The sequence below is a fragment of the Sesamum indicum genome, linkage group LG10, assembly GCF_026168435.1.
Source record: "Sesamum indicum cultivar Baizhima isolate 11 linkage group LG10, ASM2616843v1, whole genome shotgun sequence".
Lineage (NCBI taxonomy): Eukaryota > Viridiplantae > Streptophyta > Magnoliopsida > Lamiales > Pedaliaceae > Sesamum > Sesamum indicum.
Window position 1 is genome coordinate 20,724,973 of NC_142666.1, and position 23,750 is coordinate 20,748,722.

The following is a 23,750-nucleotide window of genomic DNA, read 5'->3' on the forward strand; positions in this document are numbered from 1 at the left end:
TATTTTCTTTATTAATTATAATTCTTTTATTATTTTTGTTTGGTTTTTTTATTATGAAATAAAAGATATATAGACCTCTATTATTGGTTAATAATGGGTGGAGATAGATTTTCAATATTAGAAAATAATTGTAAAGAAAGAAAGAAAAGAAAAGGGTAAAGTGGGACCCGTTGGAGTTGGTGCTGGAATATACTCTTTGTCCAAGAAATTAATGGCACGTGGCACACTTTAGGACACAAACAAGAGAAGTGTTCTTCTCTTTTATCTTATTCTTATCTATCACAATTCACACAAATTAATAATTATTTCATTTCTATAATTTTTGAAAAATTGTTTATTTCAACACCCTATTTATTTATTATCATAAGGAAATAAAATATATTAAAAAAATATTATTTAGAATGCAAAAACTAGTAATCTTGTCCATTCTATTTCTACTGTAAAGACAAATATCTTTCATGCATACGTATGTCGGATACTTATGTACTATTTAATCTATATACATCTAATATTTCAAGATACATAAAAAATAATAATAAATGATTATTTGAGTTAGAATTTATATATATCCAACACTTTATAGTAGTAAAAATGAACTATATGTGTTAGAAATATATTGAAAATCAAAATAAGATTATCATAATTGCTATTATGAAATAATTCATATCACGATATGTTCTAAATTAAATTTCACTCTTTATATCTTTTTACACATTTTTCATATTAATCATATTGACATGTTCATACGTAGGTGTCGCATTCATACGATAATTAAATTATGTGCAAGTCTATATTTTCGATTTATTTGAATTTTCTTAAAAGGTATGTAGATTTTTTTTCATAATTGCGTGTGGCATAAACCATACTTTGATGCGGAAATTTGATTTTTATGGTTGCCTTGTTTTTCTGATTTCTAATTATTGGGAAAAAATTAAAATGAGGTTGTGTTTGATTTAGGTGTCTTTTCAATTAAGAGGAACCACTACAATAAATCAACTTGTTCTCTTTCTGGAATTTCAATTTTCATGGTATATTTTAAACTTCATACTACAAAAACATGAGTTAATTGCAATTTGGGTCAAATACTTTTAAAAAATTTGGAGAAATTGCATATAGCAATTAAGTGATCAATTAGTGGAAGGAAAAGCATCACAAAGAGTACACATATAGTGATGAGTTTCAAGAAAACAAAAAAAAAGAAAGAAAGACTTAACAATGTTCTTCAGCTACCTAAGAACCAAAATTTTAGGTGGTGGGACCAATTTTTTGACCAGAAAAACAAATAATAAGACCAATCTTAGTCTTTTTGTATTCACTTTGAGCACATATATGTTTTGAGTTAAATTTGTAACAGATGCAGCAGTCCAAAAATGTGTAACATCTTGACACAGAATTCACAAACAGAAGAAACACAAAAAGTCCTCTTCCAACCAAGTGGATGGCGTCGAGCTTGACTCATTTACATGAAATGTAATTTTCAAGATTATGGATCAAACTAATGCATATGAGTGCTTCTTGGAACACATGCTAGTCGAACAACTTTGAGGACGATGACAAAAAATAAGGATCTTGGTCTCGGATATTGTCAGAAATGTATCAGCTACAAGCATATATCCACATAAAGAGAAACAAGGGTTGAACCTGAATCATCTCCCGTTGAGTTATTAAAGCTACTGTGCTTGAAGACGAATGCAGATATTGAGAAACATAAGAAAGAAGCCACACTTTTTATTTGATCGAAAAAGGGAACCAGCATATACAAACCAGAGACTCGACGCAATCCTTTGTTTTTCTTTTTTGGTTGAACTCATAAAATGCAAACTCAACTGTCTGAAGAGAGCATTGACATCCACTATTTTATTGTCAGTCAATCCCACACAAACATTATTATTAGAAAGCTCGTCTCGTTTCTGAAATAACTTTAAGTGTGAGCATAACGTACGCAAACTCGTCGGTGGATTGGGCTCCGGCACGATGGGCAGTCCTTCATTCCCTGCTTTTCGTGGAGCTCATTGCACATTGTGCATACCACCTGATGTGCACACGGGAGGAAAACAACGGACATCTCCTCGGACAGACACATCACGCATTCCCTTTCGCGTTTGACGCCCCCATTCCCAGTCAAGTCTGTGGATATTACCATTCTGGAGATGTAAGAAATAGCGGAATCTTTCAGGGCCGGAGAATCTCTCAGGTCGGTGAGTTTACTGGCATAGCTCCCATCTATACCTCTTCTAAGGGCGGCTATTTTTGATGAGTCGGTCTTCAACCTCAGCTGGGAGATGTCTTTTTCAAGCTTCTCGATGTCGTCTTTATACTTCTGCAGATTGCTTTCAGCTCTCAATTTAATCATATCTTCCTTGGATTGAGTGGAGACTTCGATCTGCTCTCTTTCTTTTCTAAATGAACTGGCCTGTGTAAGCAGTTCAGTCTTTGCTTTCTCTTCCTGATTCAATTTACCCTGTGATTGTCACAATGTTTAAATGTTAAAGCACCAACAATCACCAAAAATGGGGGGTGTCGGGGTTGTTAGTTATTTTTCATCGTCAGCATAATTGGATTGACTTTTATCTCAACATAACCTTGGATGCCTACTCCTTTCTGCATCAGTTTCTGATATCTCTAGACAATCAACAAGTAGCTCTATCATTATCATGGCTCACATATGCTCATTAAACCACACTGAACAAAATTGTTTAATATTCTATCCTTCCAATAAAAGCACAGACATAGCAGTGGTTTCTGTGCCCCAACAGAGGAAAGGACTCCGACTTCCAGGGCCCAAAAATACCTTTTTTTGATACTGCAACTGCAAGGATAACATGATATTACTAGATACATCAGAGTGAAAAAACCTTTATGCAATACTAATTGCTGGCTGTGTGCTGATCAATAGGCTTCTCGCTCTAAATATATATCAACACAGACAAGCATAAATGTGTCTAGGTAGACATGGAGATAAAAAAAAAAAAAAGAAGATCCGTAAGCACATTCATATAATTATTAAGGTAAATATGTACACACCACAACTCGTGTTTACCTCTTAATCAAACATTCCTAGTATTTTCTCAAGGTTGCCAAATTATCCTCACCACTTACCAGACACATGTCATAGAAGGTCTTCACGATCAATCTAAATACGAAAACTCAAATTCCATTATCTAAAGAGCTAAACATACCTCAACTTGATCCTTTACATCTTTAGCCTGCTGCAGCTTCTGTTGCATTTGCATCAACTTCCACTTTTCAGTTGAAAGCTCCTCCTGGAAAATAGTCTTCTGTTTCTCCCATGACTGAAACTTCATCAGCGTGGTCTTCTCCCTCTTTGACACCTCCTGGCAGCTCGCAGCTGACTCTGCAGCACGTAATTTTGCAGCTTCCATTTCACGCCTTAATGCAGCATTCTCAACTTCAAGCCTGCGGACAGCAGCATTAGCTCGCTCTACCTGCCCACTAGCCTTACACAATGCATTTTCCATCTCAGAAAGTTTTTTCATTGTGTTCTCTTCCAATGTTTGCTTTTCTTTCTTCAGCCTCTCCACCTCTTCCTTCTCTTGCCTAAGTGTTTTAAGCTCGGCTTTGTCCTTGCTCAGTCTTCGTGCAGCTTGCATGACCTTCTGATTTGCCCACTCTGTCCATTCTTGTAGCTGATTTTGCAATTCCCTCACTCTCGGAACCAACTTCATAATCATCTCATCTTTCCTATCCTGTGGAGCCCACTGCCCCAGAGTCTTATTATCATTTGAAGAACCAAGATAACTACAGTTTGCAGACTCAATGTTGTAGCTAATGGGCATTGGATTAGCAATGCTTTTTGCAGGGAACGAAAGAGAAAGCTCAGTATCAGCAACAGGTAAAGAAGGTGAAGTGTTGAACGGCACCAGTGGTAACGCAGATGAAGAACTTTGATCAACAGCTTCCAGACCAAATGTTGGCACTGAAGAGAATCCAGTGGTTGTTGAAAGATTATGATTAACATTTTCTGGAGGAACATCAAATCCAACTGCCTTGTTAATCTTAAAGGGGCTATTCTTCGCATTTATACCCGTAGAATCTGCCACGCCTTTAAGTTTCTCATCCAAGACTAGGCCACCAAAACTGCTCAGTTTCCCAGCTCTAGATGTTCCTTTAGAACCATATGTGCGATAGTGTTTCTCAAAATGCATCGACTTCTGACGTAATATGTACTCCCTTTTGGTAATACCAGAGACTTTTCTACTGCCCACAAACTTCTCCTCCGTAACTGCTGTGTGGGATATTCCAGCTGCGCTAAACGAAGGTTTTTCACAAATATTAGGTGTAGAGTTTTGACAATCTTTATCTGGGACTAGTCCATGTAAAACAAAAGAAGTTTTTGATTTCAAGTTAGGACCATTAGCAATTTTCGGTGCCTCAGATTGCAAGCTATGTCCACCATGACTTGAAGCAAGGTTAGGCGTCTCAGATGGACAATGCTGAGCATAAGCAACTGATGTATTCGGTTTACAAGGAAAGAAAATATTGGATTCAGAATTGAACTCTGCTTTCAACTGGGGTTGAGCGGAAACCGTAGAATTTGAATTTGTAGTTGCATCACTGGGGAAACCACCCAAAGGATCACCATCCATGGCACAAGCATGTGATACATTCATATCACATATCAACAAACACCACATTGCGTCTCCAGTGCTGAAGAAAGGTCTCACCTCTTTTAAGAGGCAAACCAACTCTGCCAATATGTACTTCTCCATCTGTTGCAAATCCTCAAAATAGTGCTCCCTTGAGGGATCGATTTCCTGACCGCTTCTTAGAAATGCTAGTGTGTTGTCCACAATATTTGATACGGTGTCTTTACACCCATACCAAAGGCCAGACCTCAAAATAGCCTTAGTAGCAACTTCTTCACTGTAACCGCTAGCAATTATTTTCTTAATTGCACTCTTGAAAATTGTGTCCAGATTGTTCAAAACAAGTTCTTCTAGCTCAGATTCTGTAAGATCACTCCAATCAGCATCATGAAACTCATCTGCTGATGCCTCTATCTCCTCTCTAGGTCGGCTCACCCCTACCTCAGATGTTCCCACAGCACAAGACAATCCAAGATCAAGTTTCAAAGCATCAGAACCATCTTGGTTTATACAACACACATCACATCCATTTGTACGCCCATGACTCTCAAATTTTTCAGCTGAGAATTCAAAACTAGTGCATTCATTTGAAGGTAAAGGGATGGCCTTGCTGGGATCAGATAACGGTGGTTCCGCCCGGAACTTTCTCTTATTCCTACTTCCTTTTTCTTGTACCGTCATAGCAGGCATTTGACTGGAAGTACTGCTACAAGCCTTTGCAACCATTGATGCCATATCTGATCTGCGTAGCAAATGTGTTCAGCAATTACCAAATTCAATATACTCCATCTCACACAACTGACATTATCCTATGTTCCCACCACGACTCAACAAATATAAATCGAGTTCAATGCTGAAAAGCCAACTCCCCAGTAAATCAATGACATAGAAGAAAAGTGCTAATAATCACTAATACGAATCATCATTACATTGGTTAACCAGCTCAATCAAATAGATTTTCACTACCACTCAATAAGGTCAATTAAACACTTGGAGAACATACTACTGTTTCAGTCACTAACATTACCGACACAAAACTAGCAAATTTTCTGCATCAAGAGAACGCATATGAATGATAAAACAGAAAAACAACCCGGATACAAAACCCAATAATCAATGTATCCCGAAAAAGAAAAAGAACAAAAACATCAATAATCAATGCGAATCAACCACTTCGCAATCCAACCCAATCGAGAGATCAAAACAATGAAAATTGACAAAAGCCCACATCCCAAAATCATAAAAAGATTCAATCTTCATACATATGGCGAAGATCCCAGGAGAAAAAAAAGAATGATCGAATTGGGAGATTTTGAATAATTCTTGGGATAATTTACATCATCAATTCATACCGGATTCAAGCTTATGTTTATTGGAGCGATCAGACGTTGGACAAATCTAAGAGCATGGGATGTAAGTAGAGAGATTATGGATAGTTGTATTTGTTTGTTTTTTTTCCCTTTTTTGCCTATTTTAAAATTCTATGATTCTATCAGCTTTAGAGCATTGAATTCTTCTCTCTCCCCCCCCCTCTTCCTCCCCTCTCCTCTCCCTCTTATTCTCTGATTTTTGGGGGAAAAAGAAAGTGAAAATTAAAAGAAAAAAGAGATTGTCTTTTTTCAATTTATTTTTTTAAGAAAAATAACTTATGTCTTGGTTTGTTTGGTGTTAACTAATGCATGTGACTAGGGTTCAGACCATCTACACGTGTGTGTGCCTGTGTCAGATGTAACTCTAGTTAACCTTCAGGGGCATATTTGGAATTTGATATATGCCATTAATATTTTATTTCTTTATTAGAATTATTAAATGACTGAATTAATAGATAATTCCAAAAGGTTTCGAATTTCTAAAAAAGCCCCTATGTTCTGATCGAAAAATTATTTATTCAAATATTGATTAAATTGAATCATTCACAAAAAACAAATATGATACATTTGTTGTTTAATTAGTCACTTTTTATTAATTATACACCAATACTTCGCAAGTGTATCATACTTGTCATATAATTATTTCAAATCCTATTAAACCCTATTTTAATTAGAAGTTTCCTTCTAAAAATTACACAAATTCATAGTATTTGGTTGTACGTCTATTTCTACAATAACTTTTTTTCTTAGGATAAATTGCATAAAAACTCCCTACATTTCAAAAGTTTAGCTATTTTAAAAATATAGGCAAAAAATTATTTGTATTTTTGAAAATAATGCACACTTTTTCCTTCCATTAATTGCCTTGATGTTAAATTTTTGCATGATTTGTCGGTTAATCTCCAAGAGTTACAAATGAACTGTCGAGATTTTAAGTCATTTTTAAAATATATTTTTTATTTATATATACACAACTCTATATATATCATACATGTGTAATATATATATATATATATAGGTTAATATATTAAATATAAAACTGACCGTCAATGACGATGCCCAACGTCATCGTCCTTACAAAAAAGGGACCTCTTGCCTTCCAAGATGGGCTACGACGGTCACCCAACCAAGACATGGGTGACTTTGTTGTCGCCCAACCAAAAAATGGGCAAACTCATTGTCATTCTTGATTTGGGCGACCGTCGGCTCCTAGATGCATGGGTGACAATGATTACCCAAGCGATACATCGGTGTGATAGCCGGTGACATTGTAGAGGAGAAAAAAATGGATTGTGATTTCTTTTTTAAATTTTAAAAAAAATAAGCAAAATAATTTAATTTTTTAAAGTTTAAAAATATTAAAAGAATGTATTAGATATTTGTTTTAAATCTACATAAAGATAATTTTAATTTAAATATCAGCTATAGTATGTAATATGATTTAATATTTGATACTTTTTTGGTATTTTTATTTAATTAATATAATTTATTAACACATATTTAAATTAAAATAATAATTTAATTTAGTTAATAATATTTAATTATTATAATTTATTTTTATTTACATTAATATGGATATTTAAATTTGAAAAGTAAATTCCTAATTTCAATTTTAAAATTTTAAAACTTTTATATAATTTGTTGGTATTTTGATATTTAATTAATATATTTTATCAATAAATATAATTAAATAAAAATTTAAATTAATCAATTATATATAATTTATCAAAACGTATTTCAACTAACAAATTATTGTCTCGTATATATGTAAAAAAAAAGGATAAGAAAATGGACATCTGTAAATTTATAATAAGTAAAAACATAGCCAAAAATGAAATATATTCGCATGACAACGCGTTTGAAACATGGGGAGTATGTTTTTTGTTATATTTTGAATAACACAGAAGGATTTTTGCTTATAAAATTGATACAGAAGGATTTCATGTTATTTCACTAAAACACAAGAGCTGTAATACTATTTATCAATTTTTTTTGATTGAACATATTTATTTATTTATATTCTCGATGTATTGAATCAAAGTTTGAATTAAAAATATTAAATAATTTAATGAATAGCATATTATAAAAAAAATATATTATATCATATGAAAAATATGAATGAATAGCTTCCTATAAATAAACTAAAATTATTTAATTTCGTATTTAGAAGAAAACAGGACAGAAACAAAGAACTCCACCCCCATGGGGCAACAACCTAACCCCAACTCAAGTCGAAGCTACCCATCGCCGCCACCATCGCCGCCGACGGAACTGCACCAGAGCGATGCGGATGAGGACGATCAGAACGTGAAGCAGCTTCAAGAATGCTCTACACTCTACTTAGCATTACAGGTATAAATTATGTTTTTTCTACCAATTGGTGACTTAAACCCTAAACCCATTCATAACATTCGATTCATACCGCAGAATTGTCTGGTCAATTCCAACAGGAACTGGAAATCTTGCCAAAAAGGTATTTCTTTTTTGCGATTTTCTTATATGCCGTATAATTATTTCAAGTTATTTTTGTGTTCGGATTTTTAGCGAAGAAAGTATCTCACAGTAATTTTTTATTTAGTGCTAATTACGTTGTTCCTGATCTGGAGCAGAAGTTCAAGCCCTGAAGGTATGCAACGACAGAAGGAAAAAATGAGCAGATGAACTGAGAATTGTATTGCAGTTTTGGTGATTATTGACTTTTTTTTACCATGTATTTTTTGACAATTTTTTGCTTTTTTAAGATCATAGATTCCAGTGAAAAATTAATTGGGAAAATCATTTTTCTTTGTTTTGCTATGATATGAGAAGCTTGAGCTCTTTTGTTTCTTTAACATTCTTGCATGCTAATATGCAATGAGATCCAGTCTTTATAAGTTTCCTACCAGGCTTTAGTGCTATGCCAGATTTGTAAAGTTATATATATAATTGATTCAATCTTAATATATGTCTTTTTCCTACACATCTTTGATCATTTTCCTGGTTGAAGATTAGGCCAAGAAGGCATTTTCATGAACAAAATAAGAAACAAATGAAACCACAGTAGCCAAAACCAGCATATACCATAGCTTATTCACTTGGAATATCCAAATTAACATCCATCAATATAGAGTGCACGCAATATCAAAAGTGCCAAAGGCAACTCTCCATCATATTCTAATTGCCTTTCCTAGCACTACAAGAACATGAACCACATTGTGGAGCAGGAGTAGAAGCAGGAGCGGGCACAAACTTAATCGACACGCTGTTAACACAATGCCTCTCATCCGTTGGCACCAGATGACCCTCACCTTTGAAGACATGCCCCAAGTGCCCACCACAAGCGACACAAGTAATTTCTGTCCTCCTACCATCAGGGTCCGGCTAAAACACACAAATCATAAAGTTTTATTAAGTGGATGCACATTCAAAGAGTTGGAGAAATGGATTGATAGTGATATGGATACGATAGGATACTAACAGAACGGTTGATGGTCCCCGGTAGACCTTCAAAGAATGCAGGCCAACCGCAACCAGAGTTGAATTTGGTTGTGGATTTGTAGAGCGGTGTTCCGCAACCAGCACAGTTGTAGATCCCTTCTTCGTAGAACTTATCGTAGTGCCCGGTCCCCTTAGGCCTGTTCATATAAAATTAGTTAACATTTCTCATTTTTCTGAGAAGAACTATCTATCATTACACCATAAAATGACATGCATCAAGTTCTTGTTGCATTTCAGCAAGATTCAAGCAATCAAGGTTCTTAGCATTCTCACGAGGAAGCAAGAAATTGGAATAGTAAAATCCTTATTAGATGTTTGGACTCAATCCATAGCCTCATCAAACCCCATAAAATGCAATAAACAGTCAGATCTACAATCCACGAATTCTCACCAAAACAAACACAGCTGGAAACAAAAAAATAAAAGAAAGAAAAAATCAACATCTTTACCCATACAAAAATACTTCAAATATTCATCACTAACAAACAAAACTGATGCAAAACCAGAAAAAACCACAAAAAGGTTCATCATAGTACTAACTCAGTGCCCTTTTCGCGGAGGATATGAAACTGCTCGGGAGTGAGAATGGCCCTCCATTCCTCCTCCGATTTATGAACTGAAACAGGTGTTGACGCCATTAGATTTTCTCGCAAAGTCTTAGGAGTTTGAGTTGAGATGAGTGGAAGATTTTATAGTGGGAAAGTGCATTTCATTTTGGGTAGGAAAACCCATAATGGAATCTTTGAAGTGGATCCTCATGGGTCTTGCGAAAATGAATATGGACGGATTCATGGGTCAGAGGGTCCTTTATGGCGGATTAAGATTGAAATTGGAGAAAAGGGAAATAAATCCTTATTTCCATTGTATAGAAATCGATTTGGGAATTCTTTGGTTAATTAGGATTTGCAGAGGTATTGATTGGGGTCGTAAATTAGGGAGGAAAATTTCATCTATTTTTGGTCTTAATTTGACCTAATGTTAGAAAAGGACAACGGCGATTGATGGTTGAATCAAAATTTTTATTCTTAATTTTTATGATATAGTCGAACAATTTAAATACCTTTTCATTTCTGAATAAAAAAAATGATAACTAATAAACGAATTACTATCATCAATTCAGTCACAATAATATTTGAGACCTTTATCCCATAATATATAGTAATTATAGCCCAAGTGGACTAAAATAGAGGGAGAAAAAATAAAGCTAAATCTTGACAAATAATGACTCATACTATTAATACTTTTGGGTCATCATAGAAATGGAACAAGATCGTTAACACAAACAGAGCTGATTGTCATAACCCAAGGGACCTCGCGTTAGAGCTGCAGCGATTTTACAGAAGGCGCATTTAATTGCTTAAACTACAGAAACCCGTTACAGCATACGGTGTCGTCCTCTCTGGTAGTCTGCTTCAATCGTCTTCTTCAATCTCAAAAGCCTTTGCCGTAGAACCCTAAGTATGAAAATTATTCAACCACAGGGGGCCTGAAGAAGAGATATTGCGATTATTTCTGCGTACAAAGTACATCTTTCGGATTTTACCCGTTAATATAAGCATAGGAAATGTACACGCATCTTTAAAGAAAATATTCGAATTAAATATATTTAGGAAACATGGCATTTGGTGGGTTTGGCAAGAACTCAGGTCCAAGTACACCGCCCGGAGCTCAGAACCCTTTTGCCAATTTTCCTCGCGCTCCTTCTCCTTCTCCTCCCCGGCCATCACCCAGGTATGTATTTATGCGTATTTACGTGTGGGTTAGCTTGGATGTAAGTTTAAGCTTATGAATTGCATTTGACCGTGTCTGGAACTTGAAATTAGTTAAGCAAGGAGCTTGACTAACATTTCCTTCATTTGGTTTTCAAGAGAAAGACGAGAAAGGAGAATCCTTGTACAAATTTGAAGTCTGGGATATCTTTATTTATGAGTGTGTCAATTGTATTATTTTTCAATACAAAACAACTTCCACATGCTCGCTTGGTTGTCAATTATGCCAAAGAAAAATGTGATATGTGAGTTCTCGGAAGCTCCTTTTTTTTTTTTTTTTCTTTAAACGTTCCCCCACTAAATCCTGGATCCAACATATCACTACTGTCTGTTGGCTTTTATTTTACTGTGTGTATGGTATTCAAAGTAGCAGCAAGGAAATGAGCAGTTAAGGACTTGATCTTTTAACTGCCTTCTATTGTTTGTGATCCCCTGAGTAGACCCTTTTTTAAGATTAGTTTTTCACTGTTTATGTTGTGCTTTCTACTCGTTGATTTGGGTAACTTCTCTTGGTTCGGTCTCTAGAAGTGACTCATTGTTAAATTAGTTCTTACGCCCTGTCAAGGCACAAAGATATATACACACTTAAATCTTGTGGCATCATGGACACTGGAAATCAAATACCGTCCATCAATTTACTTCAGCTTACTTTTTATGTGTCATTTTATTCTGTAGTGTTGTAACTACTTGAACAAGTGATAATTGCAATAGATTAATCCCAGTTGGACATGTGACAATGGTAGAGGCATTAAGTCCATTTTTGTATATTAAGAACCATTTACAGTGGACGGGTCGTTATAATCCTGTCATGTAGGTGTAGAATTTCTTTAGGTACTATATGACTGACTTCTCACATTTCTATTATTAAATGGTAGTTTGATTAGGTATTGACTATAGTGATCTTGTTGCTTTCGAGGGGCTGCTTTCACCATCTTTGCCTTCTTCTGTTCCTTTCCCAGGAACACATAAGTGATTATCTGTGAAATCTTACTGTTAATTTTTAACCATACGTCCTTGGCGTTCTACTATCTTTACCTCATCTATCAAGTGTTTTGTATTGTTTGCTTGGTGATTTAGTTTATGTTTCTGTTAGAATGCTTTTGATTTTCCCTTTATTAACAGTTCAAACATTGCTTGCATGTTTCTTCACTTAAGCAGGCATAAATTTTCTCTAATGAACAATCTGTTAGCAATATCAGATGAACTCCTCAAGTACGCCACCTGTCCTTAAATTGCCAGTGAGTCTTGAGTGAAGTTTAAAATGTGAGAACCCAATGTACCTCTATAAATTAATCTTGAAAGTTCTAAAGTCCTTGATACTTGATAGTCACATATTGTACTATAGATAATGGATTTAAAATTAATAACAATATCAGAATAGGAAACTTTATTTCCGGGTGTTCCAAAGGGGATATAAGAACGTGTAACACGAATTGAATCCCAACCACAGAGTCTTTGTTTACATTTCTTGTTGATGGTTTGAGTTTTCCTCCAGAAGCAATGAACCTCCTTTGAGATGGGGTGAGATAAGATCGTCGTCCTTTAAAGATTCTGGTACCCAGACTTATCAAAGGCCTCCTATGATTCTGCCACTGGTTGCTTCAAGTAATTCAAGAACTGGAGCGCCTGAAAAACCTGCAGGAGTTCAACATTCTAGAATAACCAACTCACTTTATTCTCAATCTCCAGATGAAATTCCCAAGAACTCTAGGAGTGTTATAGAAAGGTATGTTGTTTTTGTCTTTCAGGCTTTTTCCCTTGATTCTAATTTTATTCATTTGTATGGATACTGTACAGAAACCGCAAAGTCTTCATTTATTCTTTGTAGCCTTAGTTATAGGCCTTTCTGATCATATACCATACTTCATTCTTGGAAAAAAAAAATAGTTCATTAGTTCATTTTTTTTTTCCAGGTGTGAATTTGTTGCTCCACTGTAATAGTGTAACTGTGTACAGCCAAATAACTTGTTTGACAACTTGGATTTGGAAATATTTCTTCAGGATGCCAAAATTATTGGGATGTAGCTTTAAATACTAAATTTTGTAGTGCTGAAATTCAATGGTATTTTAATCAGTATATCCAGATGGAAATCCTTTTCTTTCCTAATATCTATTTCTTGCTTTTGATAGTCCTATAGATTTACCCAAGAGCTACGTGGCTCCTTACCGAGCGCGATCGCCTCCCCTGGTTCTTCAGAGCAATGGGTATGTTGGTGGCAAGCAATTTCAGAATACAGAAATTCACCAGTAAGTTTAGCCTACGTGGATCCTGGCCATCTTCTTTTCTGAACCACTTCCATTCTCCCCTTTATTTGTCCGCCTCGTGGTTTGCACGCATGTGCATGGATCTGTATGCAGCTAAATCTTTTCCTCTCCACACCCTTGCTTCGTATGTGACAAGTGTAGATATCTGCATCTTGTTTCTATTGCTTAATTTGGCTGGGAAGCACATTATCCTGCTGTCTGTCCCGTAGTCTATTTGGCACATCTCATCGTTTTCTGTATTCTCTTGTCATACTGATAATAAGTGTTTTAGTCTCTGGAGTTGTTCTGTATCTTAAATGTTAGGTCTCTGCAAGGTGTACAATTTTATTCATTAAGTGAAGGAACTGGCCTTGACCTAGACTTGGTATTAAGCACCTGACATGGGTTATTCAACGTCAACAGAGAATTTTATGTAAATAGTTTGGAGATGTTTACCTCAAAAATCTCAAGGAACTTCTTGCTTGTTAACATTGTATGCTTATGAATCATTATGCATTCCTGTCACCTGATTTCCATTATTCAGAATAACATCAAATATTAAGCATCTTTGATTTTGTTACCTTCACGTGCCGTGAGTGGTTAGATTTGTGTATGCTACATCTCTAAGTCTACTATTGTGTATTTGTTATGCAGGCGCCCTTTCTCTTCCCAAGTGTGGAGTAATCAATCGAATCCATCCAGCCATTATACCAATCGACCAGCCAAAGAAGGAATTTCTTCAGTCTCGCAATCAGGAGGCACTTATCAATCTGGACCAATGTTTCAGACCAAGCATGCAGATGTTCCACTTCCTAAACGAACAAGGTCTCCAACACTTTCCCCTACCAGTGGGTTTTCCCCAGAAAATGCCGTTTTCCATTCAGATGGTCACAAAAGGTATAAGTGAAGTATTTGACTTTTAACAGCTATAGTTGTCAAAAGAAACTTCAAATTCATTTGTTTTTCCTGCAGTGCAATCAATTTTGAGCTTTGCAGTTTGACATGCTGTTTCGTCTTGTCTATTGAGAATGATTGCATTCAACTTCAATTGGCTAAATTTTGATTAGCTCATACCAATGTCTCAGCTACCCTGTAACAGCAAAGCATCGAATAACCCTCTACCATCAAAGAAATTCTTAGCTGGTGTTTTAAGTCTTTGAGAATGCACTATTGCAGCCATTTTGCTTTATATGTGCATCTGAAAATTCTATAATGAAGAGAGTTAATGGAAAACCAGAAAAATGTCAACTACCAAATGGTCTTGCAAGCTTGAGCAATTTCACTGAGTTAACAACATATTTTCTGGGTGCTGAAGGACTATTAAAGGGATATTGATTCTTGATAGGTAAATTTGCAATGATTCTGTACATATTTTGGTTCGTTGGGGCTAAAGGAAAATAGAAGGAACTATGACTTGGTATGAGTTAAAAGTGTTTGATTGAGATTGATCTAAGCATAATTGCTGGTGTCATATAGACAAACAGTTGCTTTTGTTTGTTGTTAAGGTCTATGACTCGTTGAGTTTTTTAACTTGTTGGAAATAAGTTCAAATTATGGCATATTTGATGGATCTGGAAAGTGTAAAGAGTGATACCTGGAGCATTATGTTAATCAACTACTCAACTTTTTTGTGTGGTGTTGTATCCCACTTTTATAAGTTTAGTTTTCACAAAGTGGTATGCGCAAAATAGATTTCTTGATACTTCACAATTGTGGTGAGAGACATTAACTCCATATTTGTATCCAATAACCTTGGACTGTTGACATGGTTGTAATGATGCTATCATCACATCACTTGAAGTCCTATTGTATTTTATCATATTTCTGTCTAATTTTGGCATTTGTTCTAGATCTGTAATTGACTATAGGGACCTTGATGCTCCTGAGGATATGCCTTCACCGCCTTTGGCTTTTGAAAGCAGCTTCTCTGGCAGGGATTCTTCCCATCCATTTGCAGGAAACCAAAAGTAATTATCTCGTAGATGTTGTTTTTTATTCCTCGGCAAACTTCCAATTTATTGATATCCCTTCGTCAATGGTACTACAAAGTGTTTATTTGCAAAACTTTATCTTATTACTTTAGATGAATACTTGAATCTTTACTGCTTTACATTGATGAAGTGTATCTATCAGAATTCACCGCTTAAAGCAATGCACTTTGTTTGGCAAGTAAGAATGTATAGAATAATATGCTCAATATTTGGTTGGGTGGGTGATGACGTTTTTCGTGTTCTTTAACCATCCCCGTTTTATTGATGTGCACAAACATGTGTGCATGTGAATTTAACTGAAGATACATATATACATACATATTTGCTGCGATGCATAAAGTTCTATTACTGGCTCAATTTGGGGCATAACAATGCTGATGTGCTGTTCTCTGAGCATATTTGCCACAAGTTACTGCTTTCTAGACTCTTATCTTCATATCTTCGCCATTATTTTAGTTTCTGCAGTTTTTGATTCTTTGTTGCATGGGTTGTTAATGTCTTTGAGAGGACGAATACGAAGTAGTTCTGGTCTTATTTGGAGCTGTGAATCAAAATTAAGTAGGAAATTCTTGTTTTGGTTAATGTCATACATTTTAGTTGATTAAATGGCAATCTCTGAAATGAAAATCCTGAGATGTGTAAACTAAGAGTGAGGTCCTAATCTCAAGGTTTTATTCTGTCAAATTTATGTATGATCTGGACTGAAATATACTAATTCGTATGTCTATGCTGTGTGTTCATTTTGCAGGCTTTTGCCATCCTCCACCATGTGGGTTAATCAGTCAAAATCCTCTAGCAATAATACCACCCGTCCAGTTGAAGAAGATATGCCCTCGGTTTTGACAAAAGGGGGTGCTTACCAATCTGGAAGAACACCTCACACCAAGAATGCAGATTCTCCTCTTCCAAAACGTACAAGGTCTCCAACCCTTCCATCTAGCAGTGAAGGTTTCAAGCAGAATTCTGTTAGTGATTCAGATGGTCTCAGAAGGTATGCGAGAACTTGACTTATTACATCTTTATTTTTTTTCTTTTTTGACTTTTCCTTATTTGTGGCCTACATGCTATGAAAATGGAGTACCGCATTGATGTAAATTACAACTTGATTCTGGTTGGATTGCCTTTATTATGCATTGGTGTGAGCAATGTGCATTATGATTTGAGTTTGCTATCTAATCATATCCGGTAACTTGCCTGTTTTGGTGACATTTCTGTTTCTGGTTTAAATGAATTGCTATGTAATCAATCAACCATCAGGAACTGGGCTGAGGTCTTTACCTGTATCACTACTTTGTTTCCTTACCTACCTTTATTTCCCTCTCAAGTACAGCAATACAGCCCCTACTTATCCCGTCTTTATATTATTCCCAGATTACCTCCAGTTCTCTAGACCTTTTTGGTGAGTTTGTAGTTAGGCTTTTGTATGTCTAGAAGTCAAATCATGTGAATCTGCAGTGGGGCATGTTCTTGGACCAAGCAGAATTTGGAAATGGTACTTTGATGTAGAAATTCTGATTTTTGCTGCATAATTGTGTCTTCTGCCATATTTACCTTTGGAACAGGGGCAATGCACAGTATCATTGAAGTGTTATTGAGAAAAGTTGTGTTGCTTCAGGAATTAATACATGTGCCAACCAATTTAAGATAAAACAATTGTTTGTTAGTAGGAGAAAACGTGAATTCAATGAAATCTCATGTGCACCAACTTTTGCATTATTACTTTGTTTGTTATCTTGCGTCTCCACTTCAAATGAGGTCAAAATTTTCCTTCCAGAACTCCTGATTTTCAAAGTCATAGACAGTCATCGAGATCTGGACAGACCAACAGTGATGAAGTTGTCACGGACAAGCCTGTTCACTTTCCAGCTGTCAAAAGAACTAAGATACCTGTACCATCTTCATCTGATCAAGTTTTTCAAGAGAATTTGGATTCTGCACAAGAGATTGAGCGGTAAAATTATTATTTCAATTGTGTTGCCCTTTGGAGTAATATGTTACATATGGACACTGTTGGAGCTGCATCTATTGCGTAGAGAAATACAAGCTAAAGCAAAGCGCTTGGCCCGTTTTAAGGATGAACTAAGCCAACCTGTGCAAAGCCATTCTACTATGAAAAACCAAAGGTCTCCAGCCAAAAGACAGCATCAGTCTGCATTGGAGAAAGAAAAGTTGTCTGAGGATTCAACAATGGATGCCATGGGGGATGCTATTGGTGCCAACGGTTTCTCAGATTATGAAGGCAGGGCATCATCCAGTAGTATAGTTGGATTATGTCCAGATATGTGTCCAGGTAATTGTCATAAGACTGAGCTGCAGGGTGCTGCTACTCTCTTCTTGCATATTACATTTTCCCATGTCAAGTGAAGCAATGTGTTTTCTGATCCTTATGCGTTTGCTTGTCATTAATGTGGCAACTCGAGACATACACAAGTGACATGGGGTCATTATAAGTAGTTGGTTGCGAATGATTTCTCCTTCTTGACTGTGGTCTCAATCATTGTCCTCCACTTAATCATGAAAGCACGCACTTATCTATAATTTCCTCCCCTCTGTGTACTGAAAATCTTATCATGTGGAATGTATTTTTATTTGGTTTAGTGAATCTCCAACTGGTCTGACCTTTACTTTCATGGGCAGAGTCTGAGAGAGCTGAACGGGAAAGAAAAGGAGATCTTGATCAATATGAACGCTTGGATGGGGATAGAAATCTAACCAGCGAATTTCTTGCTGTTAAAAAGGTAGATATTGGCACTAATATAAAATTCAGATAGTAAGAAGTACTTAAATTAATAACACAACATGCTGAAGGGGTCATCACGTGATTTTCAGTATAATAGGACTGCAGAGAGGGAAGCAGAGCTTATACGTCCAATGCCAGTATTGCAGAAGACAATGGACTATCTTCTTAATTTGCTGGATGAGCCTTATAATGATAGATTTCTTGGATTGTATAACTTCTTGTGGGATAGAATGCGGGCCATCCGTATGGATTTGAGGATGCAACATATTTTCAATCTGGAAGCCATCACCATGCTGGAGCAAATGGTATGTTTTGTCTCTCTGATTGTTGCATACCGTGATAATAATTGTGTCCCAAACCTATGTTTTGATGACTGTTGGACATCCTGTCAGTGGATATGTTATACTATGTGCACATATCGATGACAAGTAGTATTTTCTGGTCTAGATGTGGTCCAAGAGGCTTCATCTTGTATTGGCACATTGATTTTCATTAGAGGGGCTGTATTGCAAATAAGCTCGGATATTTTCATAGACCCACTTGTCCTATAAGGAATTGTAACTTTTTCCCTATACTGAAGACCTGAGGATATCTTTTTAGGAAAACAATTCTTTCTGGTATTTGTAATTGTTTTATATGATAGCTTCTTATGAATCTGCCTAATATGGTTTCATCTCAGGGAACAACTCCCCATCCCCACCTGCATATTCTTCTCACAACAGTTCGGTCTTTCTTATGTTTTTGATGGTATACTTCTACTTTCATAACATTTAAAGAAGCTAACTTGTGTTGTTAATATTGATCTGGCAGATTAGACTACACATAATAGCCATGCACGAGTTATGTGAATACACCAAAGGAGAGGGATTTTCCGAGGGATTTGATGCACATCTTAATATTGAGCAGATGAACAAAACTTCCGTCGAACTATTTCAGTTATATGATGATCACAGAAAAAAAGGAATAACTGTGCCATCTGAAAGAGAATTTAGAGGTTATTATGCACTCCTCAAGCTGGACAAGCATCCGGGATATAAAGTAAGTAATCTAAGATGGAAAAATGGTTCTACAACTCCCATTTTGGTGTTGTCTATGAAATAAGAAAATCATGCCAGGTTGAACCTGCAGAGCTGTCGCTTGATTTGGCTAAGATGACCCCAGAAATGAGACAAACTCCAGAAGTGTTATTCGCGCGTGATGTAGCCAGGTTTACTCAACCCTTTTTTTTGGGGTCATCACTTTGTGCAATTGAGTATTATTTTTCTAATAGAGTATAATTACTTTATTGCAGAGCCTGCAGAACAGGCAATTTTATTGCCTTCTTTAGGCTTGCCCACAAAGCTAGCTATCTTCAAGCATGTCTTATGCACGCTCATTTCTCTAAGGTAGGGATTTAGCTGCCTATATTTATTGTTTCTGAGAAGTCCTCCACCATTGAAGATTGATACATTTCTGTTGGACTATAGAATGTCAGTGCAGTTCATGTTGGTATTGTAAAGTTAGGAGGTTTGTTGGAGGCAGGCTAAATTATGTAGTTTTATAACATCTAGCCTACTTAAACAGTTCTCCATTATCAATGTACTCCTTTTCTTCTATTATTTATTAGATCCAGCCTTCTTTCATTTTAGTTTAGTTCTGAAATCAGTTCTCCTAGTCAGTGAAAATTGCTTGCAGTTACGCAGAGGAATGTTATAATTGATGTTTCATACTCTTGCTGTTTTCACCAGTTACGCACACAGGCCCTTGCTTCGTTGCACAGCGGTCTGCAGATTAACCAGGGAATTCCCGTTACCCATGTTGCTAAGTGGCTTGGGATGAAGGTAAGTTTTTTCAGATTTTTGTTATTTGCCATCGTAGAATGTCTTTAAGTTTCTTCATCAGTTTTCCTCCTGTCATTTGTTTAAAACAGGAAGAGGACATAGGAAACCTTCTGGAATACTATGGCTTCTCAGTGAAGGACTTTGAAGAACCTTACATGGTGAAGGACAATGCATTTATCAATGTTGATAATGACTTTCCTGTCAAGCGTTCTAAACTTGTTCATAGGAAAAGGTCAAGTATGATAGTGAACGATGTTTCATTTCCTTCACTTACTGAACTTTCTGCTGCTGAGGAAGTAAAAGAATTCCAAACAAGGAAGGGTTCGGAGCCAGTGTCTACTCCTTCGCAGACCGTTGTGCCTGTAGGTACTTTCCAGTTCCATGATGAGGAAATGCATGATTTGGGTACCATATTGTCCCCAAAAGGCAGCATGCAAAAGCACATGCAGAAAAAATCTATTGACCCAATGACACCGGATGAAAAAATGGATGTACATGACATTAATGTGGCTTCAGCTAGTCCTTTGGTATTGGATTTCACCAATAGCGCCTATGATCGCCAACAAATCCGGGTCGAGTCTCCACAGAAACCAAAATATGATCCTGGTTTTAGGAACTCTTTTGGTAGATCAATCAAGCATGACTCAGAAGCAAAAGCACCAATCACATTTGAAACTGCTGAGGAACAGAGATATCCTGTTCTGCCTCTTGATTCCATTGTTCATACTCCCGTACCACATTCTATGTTCACAAAAGACTTAGAAAATGAAGAACTTACAGGTTTCTTGGAAGAAGATAAATCTGATGAAGCAACAGCAAGTTACTATGCAAGAGAAGTTGCTGAAGCCAAACTTAAGCTGATATTAAGGTTGTAGAGACTAGAGTCTGTCATTATTTTGGCTGTTTATTATGATTGTTTTATTGGATGCTGTCCTTACTTATTTTATCGGTCAGGATATGGAAGCGGCGTGCAGCAAAGAAGAGGGAATTGCGTGAGCACAAACAGGTAGCATCAAATGCTGCATTCAGTTCGCTGTCACTCGGCCCACCGATTTGGCAGTGTGAAGTTGTGAGTACTCTATAAAGTCTATGTTGCTTTCTTTATATATTGGATCTTCACTAGATGTATTTCACTCTCTTCTGTTGTAATAGTTGTTTATACGACCACTTTGTATCACAGGTTTGTTTTGGCAATAAGTGGGCTGTTTTTTTATGGTATTGTGTTATGAGCTTCCAGATTAATCAGGATTTTGGACTTCTGGAAGGAGCTAACTGAAATTGTGGTTGTAAAAGATTTCCTCAAATTTTGCGAGCTTAATGTTTCTTCTATTCCATGGAAAGTGGTTGAACTGACTGCTCTATTTATCAGTTACATGTTCAACTTACAATATAGTTCATTTGGAGGGACTCAATTAGGTTTTTGCAAGTTGAACTGTTTTAATTGTTGAAGTACAACACTATTTTATTATTTATGTCCTCGGACCCTGCATGAGTTTATGAAGTACACACAAAACAAATGTACTGTGTTCTTCTGTTACATCAGTCCTGCATTCGTTGCAATTACAGCTTGTGTTTTGTTATCAAGAGGAATTAACACATCAACTTCTCAAAATTCACATTTTCAATATTTGTGGCCTATTTTACTAAGTTTTTCTATCTGCTCCTTCCTCTAAAGCAAGCAGGCAGTTGTGGCACGTTCGACATTGATCATGTCATGAGTGAGAGAAATGAAATTCAAGAAAGATCATGGTCCGTGCTGAATCCTTCAGATGTGGTTGCTGCTAAACTTGCTGAAAAAAATCCAGATGCCAAATGCCTTTGCTGGAAGATGATGTTATGGTCGCAGGAGGAGGCTATCCATGGAGACAGTAGAGAGTTGCAGACTGAAGCTTCTATGTCCGCTGCAGGTTCATGGTTGCATTCTAAGCTTATGCCTGCCAGCAATGATGGCGATAGGAATCTGCTTGTATCATCTCGGGGCCTTGCAATTTGGAGAAGTTGGATTCCTGGCCAATCTGGCGCTGACCTGACCTGTTGTTTAACAGTTATCAAGAGCTCAACAAATGAGGATCTGGATAAGGCAATGATAGGAGTAAGTGCAGTTCTGTTTCTTTTATCAGAACATATTCCCCTAGAGCTTCAGAGGAAATGGCTGCATGACCTTGTTATGTTGCTACCTTCTGGTTCTTGCTTGCCTCTTCTTATCTTGAGTGGGTCTGGCAAGGATGAGTCTCTTCCCTCTACCATAGCTAAAGGTTTAGGGCTCCATGACATTGACGAATCGAGGGTGTCTACGTTTTACATTACTTTTCTTAAAGACAAGGATACAGAAGAGTTGGATGGTTTTTTCAGTGATGAACATCTAAGAGAAGGATTAGAATGGCTGGCCAGTGAATCACCACCACAGGTGGTTGTTAGCAAAACAAAGACACGTGAATTGGTCCTGTCCCACTTAAATTCTATGCTGGACGTCCGCAATGAGATAAATACTCACAGACTTGGTCCTAACAACTGCATTTCAGCTTTTAATGAAGCTTTGGGTCGATCCATGGAGGAAGTGGCTGCTGCAGCCCATGCAAATCCCACAGGTTGGCCTTGTCCTGAAATTGACCTTCTCGAGGAGTCAAGTGATGAGTACCGAGCCACAGCTTGGTACTTGCCAAGCGTAGGATGGAGCGCAGCTTCGAGAACTGAAGTTTTGATGTCTGCAATGAGTGATTCAAAACTCCCTACTTTGGAGGATGACTTATCTTGGTTATCTGGAGGTCTGAATATCAGTGATGATATTGAGAACCAGAAATCACGCCTTGAAAGTTGCTTAATCAACTATTTAACAGAGGCTAGTCAGATGATGGGAATAACCTTAGCCCAGAAAGAGGCCAGTATAATGCTTCAAAACTGTACCCGGCTTCAACTCCATAATATGACTTACTACATCATGCCAAATTGGGTTTCAATTTTTCGAAGGATATTCAGTTGGCGATTAATGAATTTAACTACTGGGGAGGTCTCCTCCACGTATGTCTTGGCGCAGCAGCATTACTCACCTGCCCCAAGTTCTGAAGTACAGGATAACTTGGAAGTGGAGGTTACTACATTTTTGCCTCCTTACATTGTCCATCCGTCATTTGATGAATTGGTTGAAGTTGGCTATCACCTTGGGGAGTTCAGTCCAAATCATACGGAACATGAAGCATTTCAACCATACTCACCTATGGCTCCTGATGATGCTGACATTGCAACATCTAATGGCAATGTCATCTTGATGGCGAATCAAGAGCAGAGTTTCCAAGATAGCATATTGCCTAGTAATGACCATTGGCCAGCTGAAGAAAATGATGACGTAGGTCAGCTGATGCACGCCGCTAAAGCTACTGCTACTAAACAAGCTGACACATTAAGCAAATTGTTGGAGAAGTGTAATATTATGCAGAACCAGATTGACAAGAAGTTATCAATCTACTTTTGATATAGTGTTTCTTCATGTCAAATTTTGTAGCATATCTGAAATAATACCAACAATTAAACAACCAGATACATGTACTTTATGCAGGGAAGAGTTTGTGCATTTCCAGACACCAACAGCTTTAGATGTTTGCTCCCTTACAGTTTCATCCCATTTCGCACTCTATTTCTACATTGTAAACAGGTTCTTTTTGGGATCCGTTCTCTCTGTGTGTTTCCATGTATTATTATTTGCTTATTAAGTGCTAGTATTCATTTAGTCGTTGT

General features: G+C 36.7%; 4 protein-coding genes across 8 annotated transcripts; 2 read left to right on the forward strand and 2 right to left on the reverse strand.

The window, feature by feature from the left end:
- Positions 1–1,698: 1,698 nt before the first annotated feature.
- Positions 1,699–6,169, reverse strand: LOC105171468 (putative E3 ubiquitin-protein ligase RF298). 3 transcript variants are annotated; one of them, XM_011092599.3, is made up of 3 exons: positions 5,960–6,164; positions 3,180–5,349; positions 1,699–2,461 (listed from the first exon to the last, which is right to left on the reverse strand). In XM_011092599.3, the coding sequence occupies exons 2-3, from the start codon at positions 5,340–5,342 to the stop codon at positions 1,922–1,924; spliced, it is 2,703 nt and encodes a 900-aa protein (XP_011090901.1). In that variant the 5' UTR covers positions 5,343–5,349; positions 5,960–6,164; the 3' UTR covers positions 1,699–1,921. The 3 variants fall into 3 exon arrangements, 2 of the variants coding, with proteins under 2 accessions (XP_011090901.1, XP_088742224.1); XR_016067945.1 differs by adding an exon at positions 2,583–2,809 and having other exon boundaries at positions 2,322–2,461; positions 3,180–6,169; XM_088886098.1 differs by having other exon boundaries at positions 3,180–6,164.
- Positions 6,170–8,127: 1,958 nt separating this feature from the next.
- LOC105171470 (Cox19-like CHCH family protein) lies at positions 8,128–8,808 on the forward strand. Of its 2 annotated transcripts, none has more exons than XM_020697096.2 (3): positions 8,128–8,329; positions 8,405–8,450; positions 8,556–8,808. In XM_020697096.2, the coding sequence occupies exons 1-3, from the start codon at positions 8,180–8,182 to the stop codon at positions 8,636–8,638; spliced, it is 279 nt and encodes a 92-aa protein (XP_020552755.1). In that variant the 5' UTR covers positions 8,128–8,179; the 3' UTR covers positions 8,639–8,808. The 2 variants fall into 2 exon arrangements, with proteins under 2 accessions (XP_020552755.1, XP_011090903.1); XM_011092601.3 differs by having other exon boundaries at positions 8,129–8,329; positions 8,587–8,808.
- Positions 8,809–9,017: 209 nt separating this feature from the next.
- LOC105171471 (peptide methionine sulfoxide reductase B5) lies at positions 9,018–10,476 on the reverse strand. The gene is made up of 3 exons (XM_011092602.3): positions 9,995–10,476; positions 9,435–9,591; positions 9,018–9,337 (listed from the first exon to the last, which is right to left on the reverse strand). Exons 1-3 carry the CDS (start codon positions 10,090–10,092, stop codon positions 9,131–9,133), a joined length of 462 nt encoding a protein of 153 aa, XP_011090904.1. The 5' UTR covers positions 10,093–10,476; the 3' UTR covers positions 9,018–9,130.
- A 246-nt stretch (positions 10,477–10,722) lies between these two features.
- SAC3B (SAC3/GANP/Nin1/mts3/eIF-3 p25 family) lies at positions 10,723–23,742 on the forward strand. Of its 2 annotated transcripts, none has more exons than XM_011092605.3 (17): positions 10,723–11,185; positions 12,722–12,949; positions 13,354–13,470; positions 14,122–14,364; positions 15,318–15,434; positions 16,207–16,449; positions 17,233–17,409; positions 17,492–17,748; positions 18,096–18,196; positions 18,288–18,503; positions 19,009–19,236; positions 19,314–19,405; positions 19,490–19,583; positions 19,926–20,018; positions 20,108–20,886; positions 20,973–21,087; positions 21,694–23,742. In XM_011092605.3, the coding sequence occupies exons 1-17, from the start codon at positions 11,070–11,072 to the stop codon at positions 23,485–23,487; spliced, it is 5,010 nt and encodes a 1,669-aa protein (XP_011090907.2). In that variant the 5' UTR covers positions 10,723–11,069; the 3' UTR covers positions 23,488–23,742. The 2 variants fall into 2 exon arrangements, with proteins under 2 accessions (XP_011090907.2, XP_011090906.2); XM_011092604.3 differs by having other exon boundaries at positions 10,724–11,185; positions 12,719–12,949.
- Positions 23,743–23,750: the final 8 nt, after the last annotated feature.